Source organism: Lycorma delicatula, chromosome 2, assembly GCF_047948215.1.
Source record: "Lycorma delicatula isolate Av1 chromosome 2, ASM4794821v1, whole genome shotgun sequence".
Classification (NCBI taxonomy): domain Eukaryota; kingdom Metazoa; phylum Arthropoda; class Insecta; order Hemiptera; family Fulgoridae; genus Lycorma; species Lycorma delicatula.
This window is the reverse complement of record NC_134456.1, coordinates 76,928,744-76,946,802: the sequence shown is the minus strand read 5'-3', so window position 1 is coordinate 76,946,802 and position 18,059 is coordinate 76,928,744. Positions and strand designations below refer to the sequence as shown.

At 28.0% G+C, this 18,059-nt stretch overlaps 1 protein-coding gene across 2 annotated transcripts in view; it reads right to left on the bottom strand.

Moving 5' to 3' along the window:
- Positions 1–6,990: 6,990 nt before the first annotated feature.
- The window catches only part of LOC142318912 (uncharacterized), a 33,736-nt gene continuing 22,667 nt past the window's right edge, over positions 6,991–18,059 (bottom strand). For both annotated transcript variants that reach the window (XM_075355576.1, XM_075355577.1), the window contains exons 2-4: positions 15,780–16,001; positions 8,647–8,825; positions 6,991–7,326 (exon numbers count right to left, since the gene is read on the bottom strand). In XM_075355576.1, coding sequence (XP_075211691.1) covers positions 7,086–7,326; positions 8,647–8,825; positions 15,780–16,001 — 642 coding nt within the window. In that variant the 3' untranslated portion in view covers positions 6,991–7,085. The remainder of the gene's footprint in view (positions 7,327–8,646; positions 8,826–15,779; positions 16,002–18,059) is intronic.

Genomic DNA, 18,059 nt, shown 5'->3' with positions numbered 1-18,059 from the left:
CTATAGTCTCAAGTTACAGAAATAGCTAATTAATGCAAAAGTGATATATAAGAAATTGTATTTAAAATAGTTTTTTCAGTGGTCAACATAGAAAGGTTTGTCAGATTGACCTGTTTCCTGTACTTTAATTTACTTATGTGCATTTGCTCCATTTATGTTTTTTATCATTAAAGCAATCTAAGACATTTTTTAGATGGCAGATAAATCTGTTTCTGATTTTTTTTTAATTTCAAGTTATAAAGTTGTTCCAATGATTTAAAAACCCTACTTTCAGCATATCAAAAATCCAGGAATCACTCAATTTTTTTCAGGTCTGAAGTTTTTACAGTATATTCAGAATCTTTTCTTGACCAAGGATTTCTGTACTTTCTTAGAAATGGTTCAGATTTTGCATATAAAGTGTAACAGTAACCTCTTTATACGATGTATGACATAACAGATACATCATAATATCATTTCTTTTATAACACTTTAACTTCAAGAAGCATATCTGTACTCAAAGGAGTGCCGATATGTAGTTATTACAATATCTGAATTTCAAGTTAGTTCTAAAGTTGTATTGCCAGCAATTAATGACATTAACAGAACATCCCAAAACTTGAATATATCCTGATACATTTCATGACTAAGGCCCTGATACCTTTTGCCATAATCACAAGTTCATGATTGTGCTGTATGTCATAATGTAAACAATTGCGAGTTTGTCTTTAATTTATTTATTTTTTGTTGTTTGAATAAAGGAACACATTTTTTAGAATTATTAAGCCATTTTTATACATCTGTATCGTTTTTAAAACTTTTAAAAATTGGCTACTAATTCTTTACCACAAAAATTCTGATCTTGGGTAGGTAGTTCAAACAAATTACCTGCATGCTGTTTGAGTTACAACATTCCACAAAAATGTCTCAACACAAGTTCCTCCAAATATATTTGGTTTATAAAAGAAAGTATCCTCAGTTTTCATGTTATAGTTTCTCAAACAAAGCTTGTCTAACAAGATATGCAATCATTCAGTATAATTCTTATCAGCACCATTGTCTCATTCCAGGAATTTTTTACTAATCTTCATGTGCTCTGTACTTTCTCAAAAATTTATGAATATATTTATTTTTTTAAATATTCTTTGTGTCATTCTAATTTTAAAAATGGATTACTTTAGAATTTTGTTTATAAACCAAAGAGTAAATGAGTAGTATATATCTGGAATAGTACCAGGTCCATTTGTAAAGAAAGTGATGTTATAGATTATTAAAAAATAATCATGATTTATTTTTAAACAATTTTATGACTACAAGAAACAGTTTTTCTACCCATACTGTAGGGTATTTTTTTTTTTTTTCTAATAAAATGATTCCGCCTGTAAAGTCAGTCAGTATTGTATAGCTCTTTTGAAATTGTAATTGTTGTTACAACATTAACAAGGATTCGTTTCAAATTCAGGTACAAGTGAAAGTCACTTGGAGCTAAGATTAGGCTTTTGCAAAATTATTCATTTGTTCCCAGCCAATGGATGAGAAGAGATCTTGGTCTTGAGCACCAGTATATGGCCAAACATTATTGAACAACAAAATCCTGTGCCTGAGCACACCTAACCTTTTATCTTGTTTGCTCATTTCTTGATTATCTGCCAATAAATCTACTGGTTTCATGTTTTGTAATTCTAAAAATTTCTGTTAGACTGTATACATTCAGTGAATCATTACATTATCTTAAATATTTAAACCTTTGTAACACAAAAGTCTGGAATAAATTGAAATTAATTTTTATTTTGCTCAAATAGTAACTTTTATTGTATATAAAGAGTTTTTATCATTTATTTTTTTTTTTAAAGAAATGTTACAATTTCATACTTTTTTTGTGTGGAAAATTATTATTCCAGTAGACATTCTGCACAATCATCGCTTTTGTTTAATGGGATATTTTCACTCTTCTTAAAATAACTGTTATTTTAAATTTATTTTTTCAAACTAATTATATATACTTGGCAGTATAAAGAAAAGAAGTCAAAATCATGAACATAAATTAAATAAATAAACAAATTTTAACCAAACTGAACACTTTTATTGATAGAAAATGTTATAGAATATAGATATATATAACACACATATATATATATATATATGTTATAGAAAAATGTTATACATATTGTATAAATTTTTGAAATGTTGCAACAAAATTAATGCAGAAAAAATAAGGTTTACTCATGAAATTATACGAACAAATCAGTTGTGTTATATGAAATGGTTCGAAGCAGGTTTTACATAACGCTACGTCACAAGTGACACATATCATATTGCATCTTTTTACCTTAGCTTTTGCAGAACGTAACATACACCTTCTGTATGTATTGATTTTCTGTGGTAGATGATCTCCAACATTGCTAAGTCTGATAGTGTTTTCTACTGTAGGGCGACCACCTGGAGCATCTCTTTCTAACATGCCCACTAATAGCAAAAAACCCCCTTATCTTTCATGAAGTAAAGCTTCCAATGAGGCCATTTACTAAATTTGATCGAAACTGTAAAACTCTTTTTGATCAAAACTTTTTCATTTTTGCATGTCTTAAATAAAATATGTAGCTGTTTACTACTGCAGTATTTAGAAAATAATAAAATAATTTTACCCACGATCTTCTGGACTTCTGAATGCCATCAATTGATCAAAATGATAACACTGTCCATATAGTTATAATCAGCAATGACTATTGGGCATGTCACCTCTTCACTTTGGGTTTGTTTTTGAACCTCAGTCTTTCCATTTTATACTGACATTAGCAGACTACAAAATCATGATCATGTTTAACAATTAACTCATCTTTCTTCAGCTTGTCATTAGGAAATCCTTTGTCTGTCGCATGGTTCCACAAGCAAAAGTATCTTGATCATGCGATATTATTGTTAGTTTTAGAGAACTAAAAAAATTATCAAAAAACAGACGGTGGTAACCTTTTTCTCTAAAATTTGATGACAAATCTTTTTCTCATAATCCTAACTTAGTAATCCCATAATTTTTTCCCAGTCATATACATCAAAAGTCAACACAAATCCAGTGGCAGAACAAGCACAAACCCATTTTTGAACACTCATTTTATTGATTTTTGGGGCAAGAACTGTATGAGTGAACTTCTTCCCTTGAATCCTACCATACTCTCATTGACAGCCAGAAACCTTGAAGGTGAAAACATATTTAAATATTTTTGTTGAAGTTGGCCCAATAATGGTCAAATTTTGTAAAGCTTATCTCATTAGAGTCTCTAGAAGGCATTAATGAGTTATCATTAATATGTAAATAGTGTAAAATTCGAAGAAATCCTTTTAAAATCATAACTGTAGGTAGTCTACTAACATGGAAGTTCTCACCATTGGATCAGTGATGGCATAAGAAGGAAGGCAATGAAAACCCATCAATATTACAATCCCAAGGAATGCATCAAGCACTTCCATCATCCAATTCTGCATTGTCATCCTTATAAATTTGATTGTTCACAAATTTTTTGGCACAAATTATCATCAATAATTTTTGTAGCATTACCAAAATCAATCTGAATATTAGCTCCAAAGTTTTGATTAGAATTTAAATAAAAAATATTTGGAGATCACTGCTAACTTTGCACCATTGATAGAAATCCTCAGTGCATTTTTGTTGTGATATGTTTTTTCTTCATTGTCATTTTCAGTACAAAAAAGATTATTGTTACTTGAGTAATCTAGTAATGGAAATCTATTTTTTGATTGAATAATTGTGTCTGTTTGGACTATATGATGGATCCTTATCAGTGTCACCACTTCACTGATCTTCATTGTCTATTATTCAGTTATGTAAAATGTCTATGATCACCCAGGCTATATCTTCTACTTTTACATTTTGGACTTATTGGTGAGTATAATTTCAGTAGAAGAGTTATTTCCATCTTTTGAAAATAAACCAACATTTGAATATGAATATTCTGACCTAACTGATGAGGTACTTGCACTTGTATCTACCAGCCTACCATCCTCAGCATCACATTCTCCACCACCTTCAGAGTCGAAGGCTTGGATTTCAGTTTTTCTGCTTCAAGCAGCTCTAACAGTTCTTGATCATCCATTTGAACCTGACAAAAAAAATTACAGACAAAATTACCACATTTCTCGAAATAAATAAAATATGAAGTCCTAAAAACTAAGAGGAAAATACTTTTAGCTTGTAGCCAAAGCTTAAAAAAGTAACACAAGAATAGAAGAAAATAAGGTGGATTAAACATTATTCTAGTTTTATTTAGTTTTGAATATAAGTAAAGTAAGAATAATAAAACTACTAAAAATGTAATACCACTAAAAATATTTAGAATATAAATATTTTTGTAATATTTTTAACATATCCTGTACAAACCCCTTAGTTCAAAATATACAGGCTTAATTTTATGTAATGAGAACATCTTTGCCCTTCAAAATATCAAAAAAATAAAATTATAGATGCAAAAAGAAGAAGATTAATGACCATAAAAACATAAAATTTCATTCACATATTATATTTTTCTTTTAACAAAATAACTTCAGTAAAATTTTTTAACCTCCAAAAGACATGCTTATATAGAAGGTAAACAAATCCAGCTAAATAATACTTCATGAAAAACATATAATAAAAATACATAAGAATAAACCTCGTTTTTCATACTTACATTAGAAGTTTCCTTAGATGAGAAGGAAACACGCATATTTGCTGTAAAAGTTTAAATATCACAAACACATAAGATAACCTATACATCAATCGGATATTATTTTTCCCATTTCAAAATGTCAGCTGTTTGTAGTGGCATCATAAAACAATATAACAGGAGTAGGAGAACAATATGGCTTCCTATGGAAAGCCATATGTATAAAAATACATCGGATAACTGGAAATATATTCTACCAGTGATTTCTATGAAACAAAAAAATTAAAACTAAGTCTGAAGGGAAATAATTATCCCAGTGAACTATAAAGGGTTAAGATGTATAAATGAATAAATTTTGTTGTATCTGTGTACCAAGCTAATATATAAAAGAGCTCAGTCTCCACACATACACACACACACACACACACACACACACACATATGCAGACAGCCAAAGTATTCTAACCATATTTGAAAACAGTACTTACTTTCCAAACCCATCCCCTAGTATTGTGAAATGTTAAAACAAGTAAAATGTTATTCTCAATTTACATTAAACAGTTTTTATGGATTTGTATAATTTTATAGTAATGAATATACAGTTTATGCATTATCATTATTCTGATAGATGTTTTGATTTGTTTATTAATATATGTACTTTTTTATGGAAAAATATATATCTAATGTTTATAAAGTTGTAGTTTATTTTGAAAAAAAATATAAAAAGTGTACCTAACTATTTTGATAATATTACATCATATCCTAGACCACTGACGACCAGCTGTTTGAAGAATCTTTTAATGTTACTTAAAAAAGATTTTTTGTGACAAAATGGTACTACAGAATTTTTTTATAAATGTTGTCTCAATCCACTCAGCCGAGTCTAATTTAGTTATTTATTTTCAGAACCACCTTTTATTAATTATATTACTTATGGTTTGTTGTTTTGAAATTAATTTTATGTTTGTATTTAATAATTTTCAAAATACATCATTCACCAATTCATCAAAATAAAAAAATTGGCATAAAAATATAATACAGTTGACAAGCAAAAGTTTCATTTTTGTACTTAATGTATAATAATTTTATTGTGTATGTGGTATCTTTCTCCAATTCTCACAAAAGGATTCTTTTGGGAAACATTCTAAAATTAATTGTATAACTTCCCTAGGGACCATAGTTCCCAAAGACTTTATTTTTAACTTTACAGCTACAGCTATCTGAATTGAATGCAATTGTCTAGCAGGGTCTAAAAATTTCATAACAAAATATCTTGAAAAATTATTTTAGCTTCTACAGGCATTATTTATATATGTCTATGAGTGAAAAAGAAAGCTAAAACTGCACAGTTATGATCTCAACCATTTGGGATGTATGCAGCCATGTTCTTTTTTTGCATAAAAAGGAAACTGCTGTCTAAAAAATTGATGTGATCTTTTCAATAGGTAGAAGAAGAAATAGAAAGGGGTAAAAATACAAGCTGACTTTGAAGTCTCCCCAAGTGACATAGTTCCAAAAATTCATATTGAAGATGTTATAGAATATTATTTACAATGAGAAAATAAAAGAATCTTTTTTCTGTCACTTTACTCAAAAAAATTAGGTAAATTCATTGTTTTGTTATGATTTTTTTGTATATTTTAATTCCCATTCCTGTTTCGTACTACAAAAAAAAACCTAAAAACAATTCTTTCATTCATTTTTTATTTTAAAACAAAGTTCATAATGATATATTAATATAGGTTGAATTAAAAATTACTTAAATTTGAGTATTAATTTTACCTGTACTATGTTTTCATAAAAGTAATAGTTTGTTTATAGCTGCTTTTTTAAAAACAATTTAAAAGTACTTTTTTTCAGCTGGCACTTGCATTACAACTAATTACTGACATTTTCGCATTCAGTTTAATATATATTTATTATTGTGATTTACAAACTAGCCATTTATGCTTTGTGATAAACTTACTACTTCATAGTCATGGTCGGTGTAAGAATGCCTATTATGATTACAAACTTATAAAGGGATCAGCAATGAAAGGAATTAAAAAAATTTCCCCTTTTGGAGAAATCATTAAATGATTAACAACTGATACTATCATCACAAAGTTGTTTACTACTCTATTAACATAATTTATCTTCTTTTTTTATGAGATTTATTGATGCAAGCACAATTTCATATCAGATAGTTGCATGTTTCGAGAAAAAGTGCATGTGGAGAATTTTATAAATGATTAATGTATTAAATTGCTATTAAATTAATTTATTTCATTACAGTTCCTTCAAGTTAATATGTATTTATACATACAATTATAAAAATATATTTTATTAAATTATTTTATTTGTATTCTGGTTTACCGAATATAATATTTCAATATTTATTTACTTTGTTACAATTATTATCTTAATTTAGTTTTATCAGGTTATGAAATTTAAAAACTCAAAATTATAATTATTTTTTGGATAAATAAAATTGACCGTAATACTGATTGCTTGTAAACCAAAAATCTTGTGGTTCAAACTGAATTTTCTGTAATGGAATGTGAGCCGTATTTCTCGGTCTATAACCAGAATAAGTCAAGTCAGTTATTGTATGAGGATATCGTAATTTATTTTCTTTCATTAATGTTGTAATCTGGTCCAAAACATTTCTGGGAACTGACTTTTCAAGTGGATTGTATTCTGGTTTTTGACTGAAATAAAAAATAATAAATTACATTTGAAAAATATTTTCTTTAAAAGTTAATTTATCAATACTGTACATGTAATTTACAAAATTTAATGTGATTTTTATTTAAGTTTTAGTTATATTCAATCAAAGATTTTTTTTGCATATTTTATTTTTCATTTGATTTTACTGATATTGACATTTTTTTTTAAATATCAGTTAAAAAAAATTTTGTCATAGTTTTTATATGTTTCTCAGAAAAAAATTTTGTCATAGTTTTTATATGCTTTCTCAGCATTACTTCTTTCTTCAGTAGCCCTTGCACACTATTCTGACTTTATTTTAAAATGTATTTTATATTATAACAAATTCTACATGTACATGGGAACTAAGTATGAGGCAGATTTTCTTAAGGGAAAAGAATTCTACTTAACATAATTTTTTCCTCATCGAAGGTATATAGAATACAGGAGATTTTTTCCTACTGTCCAGGATCCAGGAACTTAACATTGATATAACCAACCTGCTGTTAAAGCAAGCATAAATGAAAAGAACATATATGAACTTATTTGAGCAGCGGAACATCATATTCTAATGGAATCTACATGGAATTCATAATATAATAATCTTTTAATTATTGTTAACAATATCCAGCTTTTAGTAGTGTGATAAATGTGTTTAGAATATCTTTATTAATGTTCCTGGTTAAGTTGCTCATTATTACATTTAACATCAGGAACAAATGTTATCTCATGTCAGATGTTTCATTAATTTCCATTTTTGATGAGAGATTCATCCGCCCATCTGTTATTATTTTGCTATTAGATTATTTTCAAGAAAAAACTTCCAGTAAATCTGAAACAATTTCATTAAAATTTCAACCAGTGTGTCTTACAAATTGTTATGCAACACATCACTATTTATTTATTAAGGAAGTTTGTAAAACCTTATCATGGCGTAGAAACTACATTTAAAAAGAATTAAGACCATAACAAAAGAGATCTACAGAGGACTGTATAATAAACTGAAGTTATATATTTGGTTTAACTCAGGAAGTATGATATTAGCAAGATAAAAATCTAGCACAAATACTGATAGGGAATCGAAGTGATGTTAAACCAGACAGAGGATTGATTAATAGAATAAATAAATAATGAGTAACCAGAGCTCTTTTTGAGAATAAAAAAGATAATATGAAGAAACTTAAAAACTAACAGAAAAACGTATTGGTTCTGTAAAACTCAGAGCATTACAGAACACATCCTCACATAATAGAATAAAGCGGATAATTATATTTTTCTTGTGTTATTGATGATAAAATTAAGTTTCTTAAATAAGTACTTACACTTCCTGTTTTGTCCAAAACATTTTGTGTGGTTGCCAAGGAAATCTAGGCTGCTTGGTTTGCCAATCATAGCATGCATCAGTTTCACAGTCTAATGGTTTATTAATCTTGTGCTTTGGATTAATTACTTTTTTTTGTGTGGGAAGTGTTTCATGCTTCTCAACTATTCCAAAGGATTCCTGCTTAAACATACATTAAAATTATACTGATGATAAATAAACATACATTTATTTATGATTTAATTCTGATAATGAATTAAATATTTTCAAAAACAGATAATACTCTACAACATGAACAAAATCAGCATTTTCCTTGATGAATCAAGAAAATTTTGATGAGGAACGTCACAAATTACAAAATTGATTAAGAAAAGGGACAGATGGTGTGTGTGTGTACTGGGTGATCATTTGAAAAGTTACCACATTTATTATTCAACAGCTGTCAGTCACATCTTATTTCTATTTGCAACCATGTATACCATTCTTGGGAGAAACTTTAAAATTATTTTCAAAGGAGTAGAACCTACCCTCTCCGCTACACCTACCAGAATTAAGAAATCTTAAACGGCATGGTAACATTTGATTACATTACTTGACAACCTGTAAAGAGTATTGAATTTTGGTGAAAAGAAAACTGCCCACCCTTTCACTCTGTATGTGGAAAAAAACTATTTGGAGTAGTACTTTTTTTTAAATTTCAGTCCAACAAAAATAACTATAAAATTACATGATGATACAATTTGAAATAATCAAAATCTGTGGATTAAAACTGTGAAAATTATTTTTAAAGTTAGCAGCACAAAATTTCGCCCTTAAATGTTTTCTAAATTTTCAAGTGTTGAAAACTTATTTTTTTTTAAACGTGACGATATAGCTTGTGACACCTCATTGGAAGGCCCTTTTGAATGACAAATAATTTGCTATAAATAAAATAAAAATTGTTTCACTGGTATTGAAGTTATGATTAAAATATGGTATTTTTAGATTATATTAATATTTTTTTAGGTTATGTTGGAATACAGTGTTACTGAATTAATAGTGTTACTCTATTTTAATTTAGTGAAGACAGAACCATAAGAAACCCCAGTTTTATGGCATATTTTACAAATTGAGCTCTTAGGATATGCTACTATATTCCTCAAAATTTCAACTATAGTTAATTCGTCAAAAACCTTTTGCCTGCACGTTTCTTATTCATGACAGATCCCATTTCTTGGAATTGTTTTACAATGTAAGAGTGTGAAACATTTTTATTTAGATCCTGTTCATTAAACACTTGGGCAGTAATTCTAGCACATTTATTTTGTTCTGCATATGTAAAACTTAGTTCAGACCTTTCTTCCAGATAGTAAGTCATTTTAGCGAGACAAATTTACAAAAGACAAAAAATGAAAGGCCAAATAGTAGAACAATAACACAAACCAAATCCCAATTTTAACTTAAGAACAAAACAATTTAAATAAAATATGACAATGAATTAAATGTAATAAATATTTTTTGCCACTATTTACATACAATATGAAATAAAACAATTTGCAAAAATATACCATCAAAACTAAGATTTCAGTAATTGGCAGAAAATTATAACCTGTTATAACAAGTAACCGTACCTGTTACAACGATCAACAGTATGGGATCTTCACCTTTTAAAATTGTAGACTGCTGTTGCCAACTTTTGAACTCAAAATGTCCAAGTGTTAATTGAATTAAATTTAATTGATTGAAATAACGGAAATTTTTACTTCATTAATGTTGGTAATAATTAATAGTTCATTAGAATTTAAGAATTAATTATTTTTTGATTAAAAATTATTCATTTCTGAATTAGTTTTTATTTAATTATTAAGCTTCTTGTAATCAATCTTTCAATATGTTACCAGCAAAGAAGGAGGTACCTTATTATTGGTTTTTCATATGTTAAACTGATGTTATAATGCTGTGCATATTGGTACATTTTTTTCAATGCTGTTGAAATCTAAAACCCATATTTTTTAAAAAGAACGGATGATTTCAGACCTAATGCTTTGGGTAAGTAACACTTCTCAACATAACCTTAAAAAAATCCCAACATAATCTAAAAAAGAAATAATTTTTAATCCATTGAACCAATACCATTGAACCAATTTTTGTTCTCTTTGTACCAAATTACTTGTCATTCAAATGGGTTCCAATGAGGTGTCACAAGCTGTATCATCTCATTTAAAAGAAATAAGTTTTCAACCCTTAAAAATTTAGAAAACATTTAAGGGCAAAATTTTGCGTTGGTAATTTTAAAAACAATGTTTACAGATTAAGATTATTTCAAATGGATTAAGAAGTTATATCACATAACTTAATAGTTATTTTTGTTGGACTGAAATTTTAAAAAAATACTACCCCAAAAAGTTTTTCGCACCTACCAAGTGAAGGGGTCGGCGGATTTTAATTTTTTTTCAACAAAATTCATTATTTTTTTTGGATTGTCAAGTTATGTAATTAAATGTTACCACTACCATTTTTGAGTTGGGGTAGGTGTAGTGGAGAGGGTGGGTTCCATCCCTTTGAAAATAATTTTAAAAAAGTTCCCCCCAAGAATGGTATAAATGGCTGCAAACAGAAATCCAATGGAGTGATAGCTGTTCGAGTAATAAAAGTGGTAACTTTTCAAATGATCACTCTGTATAAAAGTTACAAGACAGATGGTGTATAAGGAAGATGATGTTTATTCTTTGGTGTAACAATTAAATTGTTTCAAATTTTGTGGTTGTTAGGGTTTATGTTTTGTAAATTTCTATTTCTTTTTTGTTTTTGTTATTTGTTGATGTAATTGTAGAATTATGTACTGACTGATGATGTGGGATCCCGCAAAGGTTGACTATTGGTATTAGTTTTTTTAGGTTTTTCTTTTACTGTGTTTTGTGGTTAAGTTCTTTTTTTGATATATATGTATATATACACAGTGTCTGGCAGAACTATCTGATAATTTTGTTGAGGCAATAAAAAAAATATATTTTGTAGTATTACAAAGTTTAATGTACCAACTTAAAAAAAAAAAACAATTTATACAGTTTTACTTACAATATTGCATATTTTGGAACAATATCACTCTTGGAACTGCCGCAATTTCATGTTGAATGGCTTCCTTTGAGTTCTGCAATTGAAACAGTTGACCACAGTAGACTTAATATTTAAGATACTCCCAAAATAAAAAGTTACAGATGAACGCGCTGGCCAGGGAATGTTACCGTGTTGTGAAATCAAATGTCCTGGAAAAGTTTCTTGAAGAAGATTCACGGAAACTCTTGCTGTGTGAACAGTGGCACCATCTTGTTGGAACCAAATTCTGTCATCAAGCTTGTTCAGTTTTGTTAGCAAAAAGTCATGCAACATCATTATAAACCAATGATCTGTTATTGCTAATCTGTGATTTGATTCCTCAAAAAAATATGGGCCTATTATGCTTTTTGAAACTACACATCACACTGTAACATATTGACTTAAAGGTGGTCGCTGGTAAAGTTCATGTGGGTTATTGGCATCCCAGTAATGGTAATTTTATTTATTGACAAATCCTGAGAGGTGAAAATGTATCTTGTTAATTGAAAGAATAATGGCATCATGGTGGACATTTTTGAGGATGAACTCGCATGGTACTTTATGAGACACCCTGTCATTTATATTTAATTCCTGCACTAAAATCATCTTGTAGGGATGGAACTGAAAGTTGTGGAGATTTCTTCTTGCACTTTAATCAAAAATGCATAGTGCAGCAGCATATCTCACTACTGAACTTCATGGAGACTGCTTTTACAGATAACCTTACAACAACAATGCTTTCATCCAGTTGATTTCATTTTTAAAGCAGACAATGTGTTCTAAAAGTTTTTTACCCACAGTAATATTGTATTCCTGTTTGGAATAGACACGTTTCAATTTAAATTAAAATGTCTGTGAAATAAACACAGTGTAGTGATAAGAGAATCGTTATTTTTAAATAGACTTTAATCACAAATGCACAATGTTCACCTGACCAACTCATGATGGCAACTAAAATGGTATGATTGGTGCTAGCTGGGACAGTGGTCCTGCCTTCTCGCTGACAGTTATGCCAACATAACAATGATTATAGAATCATCAGATCATTCTGCTGGATCCTGGACATACATATATAATTTGGAAAAACATATTCATTTCAGTAAATAGTATTTTCACATAACAGATTAAACAATAGTGTAGAAAATTCAGGTTTTTCAGAGTAATAATAATTTTGTAATAGAAAATCATTTAATTTTAAGTAAATTTAGGGGGGATCTTAATGGGATGGAAATTTTTAAAAACATGATGTATTAGAATTGTTCTTTATGATTTGATAATACTGTTATATCAACAGTATAGTGGTTAAAAAACTGGTTGAAACCAACCATTTATTCTGTAGTAACAGTAATTTTAGTCTTATAACTGTGCAATGATGTTATGACATTAAATACTTATTATTTTTTGTTAGCTCATTCATAAATTAAACAGTGATTTCTGAAGTAGGTGATAGATTGAATCTTACAAATTTAGAAACATATACATCTATAAAACATTTATACTCTATTAATGTAATGTTAAATAATTACAAGATATGAATATATTTTAATAAAAACAATTAACCAACAGTCTTCATGTTCATTAATTTTATGTCATGTTATATTACTGTGAATTTATACATATATATAAAGAAAAACAATTTTTTATAGATATACAGTTCTGCTTGCTTTTTATTTACTGCCGTAGGAATGTAAATTTGTTTAACTATATTTTCTAAAATAGTTATTTAGAACAACCCTTAGAAAATAATTTTGTTAGTATCAATAATAAATTAGAACTGGAGATATTTTCTTTTTAAATATTTCTATAGAATATATTGTTTTATGTCAACAAAATATAAGCAATAGGAAACTCACAAAACTGGACGATTGTGAATGTTCTAGAGGAATATTGAACATTTTGTAAGTTAGTAATTTTAATGCAAAGAGGTTTCAAGATTTGTAGAAAAAATGAACTTATAATTAAAAATAAATAAATAAATACTTACTTATAATTTAAAATTTAGAATGAAGCAAATCTATTGAAGTTAAAAGATTAATGCAAAATAGAAAAAAAAGAGAACATCAAAGCAACCAAGTGACTGATGACAATAAATTTTCAATTAATTTATTCATTTTCATTCTGTACATCTTGAAGATGGTTTTGTTATAGATGCTTTGCTTATTTTTTAATGTAACTGTGCCTTTAATTTTTGTTCTATTTACTACACTTTATGATTTTTATTCTATATATTTTACGCATTTTAAGCCTTTTCTCCAAATGGACAAAATTTGATGATTTTTTTTTAATTTTTTTTTTGTAGAACATGTTTATTTGATGGTCTTATTATTTTTTTTTGGATAACTTAAGTAGTAAATATTTTTAAACAAAAAATTAGATTGTCTACATAATTGGCAACTGAGTACCGCAGAGGACAACATGATTGGAAAGCATCTAGTACAAATTAGCCTTAGCATAGTAATATTAATTTAAAACAGAGCACACACATCAGTTTGATCAGTTTCAGTTCAATATGTGAGTTTCAAGTATTGTGAGCCAGAGGATTGTTTTGTATTGTTGTTTGAAGAAACAATTTCTGCAGTGCAAGTGAAACTAGAAATTTGGATGTAAAGCCATTCATTATATAAAAATTGGGTTGTGGGAAATAGAAGCTACAACAATGCAGATTTTTGTCTTTCTTTTACTATTGAAAATGGGCCTTTTTCACGTTAAATAAGTCTAATTTAAGATATGAGTTTTCTTATAAGATTATGTCCATTTCTACAAAAATCGCACTATTTCTCTTCACTAACAATACAATTACACACTGTTAATTGAGGACAATATTCTCACTTCAACATCATGTGTGTAAATCATTGCAACCTGCCAAGTGCTCTGCTCTGTAGCCTAAAATATTTTTCATTTATTACATTGGTATTGTTGTTGAAACATATTGACATCAGACTATAGCCTGGGTATTATCCTAATATTAAAAGTATGTTTTCAAAAAAATTGAAAAATATTAGTTGGAAAACTAATGGTAAAGACTCTGTGGATTATGAAAGTATAAACATTATATTAACAAAAACTATTGTGTTGCATTAAGTCAGCTCGTGCTTGGTAACAAATGCTTTTCGTCATTTATTTTCCTATTTTTTTATAGATGTTTAGGTTTTCTCTTACTAAGACTGTTGCAGACAGCCTTTTTTTTATAAAAGCAGCAGCATCTTTCCGTATTAATGCAGATTGCACAACAATTTTGCAAGACAATGCAGGTTGAACAACAACATTGTTGTTGTTGTTGTCTTTGTAGCCTGCAGATCTATCCGTATTTTAAATTAGAATAAAATAAACGAAACAGACTTATTGGTTGAAAAAAATTAACTCTAAAAAATAATTCATTTTCTACTCTTTAATTCTGTTTTATTGAAGTCAGAGCCAACTTGTAAACTTAATTTTTTTTTAATTTGGTGCCAACTTCTAAAAGCCAGAATTTAAAGAATTGAAAATACATATTAATTTCTTAGTCTGATTTGTCTTTTAATGGTGTCTTACATAGCTTTGCTCATTACATCAACTATCAATATATATATATTTTTTTATATATCTTAACAATATTTGATATATTAATTATTCTTAATGTAGTACTATTTACAAACATTTCTTTTGGTTATAAGTTAACATCGCCAACTGCTCTGAAAACTATTATTGCTATCTTTTCTCATAGGTTGTAAAGAATTTGTTATACAACTTTTAATGTGATCACTCGTTTACAAATTGCAAGTTTTTTACTATTTTTATGAATTAATTCTAATCCAGAAATTAGTAGTATCTGGTTATTCTAAATTTTTTTAGAGTAAACTTTATTTTATTTTTGTTAATTTGGTTTAATTTTTAATTTAATATGAAGTTTTAAGACGCCTATCACATAAAACTTTAAAAAAATTTCTAAATATGAAATAGAAGTTTTAAGGCAATTGAATTTTCTCACCTAATTTGTGTTCTGGATTACTATTTAAAATTTTAAAGATTACCAAATAAGTTATCAAAAATTATATTTAAGTTAAGATATGAATTTAGTACCGTAATACTCTGTGGTGGTTTAATGCCACTTCTTAGCTCCGTATTTAATTTTTCTTTTAAGGTGTCCTTCATTGCATGGTGCGCTTCACTTGTATAAACAAACTCAATAATCTTGTCACGCATTTCTTTTTCTGGTATATCATCCAGTGATACTTCTGGACACTTATATATTCTTGGTCTCTTTAGCTTTTCTTTTTCATCAATTTCCATAAATTGGTATGCCTTTAAAATTAAGCAAAATAATAATATTTTTTTAGTATCTAAGTTTAACATTATTAGTATAATTTTCAAAGAAGGTTTTGGTACATTAACTATATAAATAATAGAATGTCTTTAAAAGAGTAGAAAGTGTTATCAGGTAAAAAACCCCAAAAATGTATTTTTTGAAATATGATATATTGTAAATTAATTATAATACTAATAAGAATGTGAATTGTTATTTTTTAAATAATAATGAGATCATCCACTATTACTATTTTTAATAAATACTGTAAAATTTATTCTATATATTATTCAAAAAACATGGCAAAGTATTGCATGACTTAACCAGATACGCCAATCGCTAATTCAAAAAGTCTTTACTGTTCAGTAAAAGTCTTATTTTTCTTTTCATTATAAACATTAAAATGTAAGAAAAAAAATAAATTTTTTTTAAATTTTTGGAACCCCCATAACAATGAGACTTTTTTATGGATCATAATGATTACCAAAATAAGATTTAAGAATCAAATTTTAAATAAAGAAATTTTTTGATTTTGGAGCCTCCTAATCTGTGGGGGCAATTTTTTAAAAAGTGTTTTTTATAAAGAAGTGATCCTTAATAAAAATAAATAAATTTTGAAAAATGTTTGAAAGTATTGAAAAAACTAAAAATAACTTTTACAATACTAATGAAAGAATTTGCTTCTTATTTTGGGTCCAGGGTATATTATAGGAGCCAAAACTACTTAAAATTGCCTTAAAGTGACAAAGAAGATTAAAAAAGAGTTTTTTTTTTTTTTTTAATAATAAATATTAAAAAGTGGAGCCGAAAAACAGAAAAATATTTTTTTTCAAGGTGGGGAATAAATTTAAAAAAAAAATCTTTCTAAAAATATTCATATATAGAGCTAAACTTAAATAATTTGCTTTACTAAACTTTTTTCCAAAAATTCCTACACCCTCTCCAATGAAAACAAGTTAAAACAACAACATAAAAATTTTCAAAAACTAATCTGTGTTTAAGTTCCGGGATTTCTGGAAAATTGTAGACATTTTTTTATTTACATAAATAAATGATGTATAAAAATACTGAAAAAAATTTTATATTAAAATGGAAGGGATAAGAGAGAAAAGAACAAATAATTTCAACTTTAACAGGTGGGGGTTGATTTTTTGAAACTTTTTTTATTATTATTATCCCACACTTTTACAGCTTTTACTTTTGCCGGTGACATTCCCTAAACTCAAAGTAATTTATACCAAACAGATTAGGCTTGCTATTGTTGACTAAGTGCCTTCCGGGCAACATATGGCAGGTGTCAAATATCACGCTCCTTTGCATTAGCGCATAGGTCTTCCACTGGATCTTCAGTTTTTCAAGACTGTTGTTCAAAGTAGATGGTATTATTCGCTCCGCAGATATAATTATTGGGATTATATAAACTTCTTTTTGATTCCACATTTCTTTAATTTCAAAAGCAAGATCTGTATATTTCTGCAGTTTCTCATTGTGTTTAGCGTTGATGTTGTTACTTGATGGGATGGCTACGTCTATTAGGTAAGTTACTTTTCCATTTTGTCAACTACTACTGTATCTGGATTACTACAGTTGACGGGTTTTGCTGTTACAATTCCTTTGTTCCAGAAAATTTTTGTGTTGTTCTCCAAAAAGGAGGCTGGCTCATAAGTATAGTAGGGCCTATTTTGAAACTTGTATCTATTCCAGAGTTCCATGTGTACAATTTTTGCCACATTATTGTGCCTCCTGGTGTACTCCGTCGGAGCTAGAATCGGACAGCCAGTGATTATATGTTCTACTGTTTTATTGTATTGCATATATAGTGTACATTTGTTGTTGATATTTTCTTTAAGAATAAATCTCTTAAAATTTTTTGTTGCTACTACTTGATCCTGTATGCTACATATATATAAACCCCTCCATTTTGGATTGTAACTTTCATTGCACAAGCCAATTATTTGAAGCTGCTTTGTCAACTCCTTCCTGGTCTAGATGGTGTCTATATCTCTTCGTATACAGCTCTTTCCTTCCCCAATCTAGAATTTTATCTGCATTGCTCT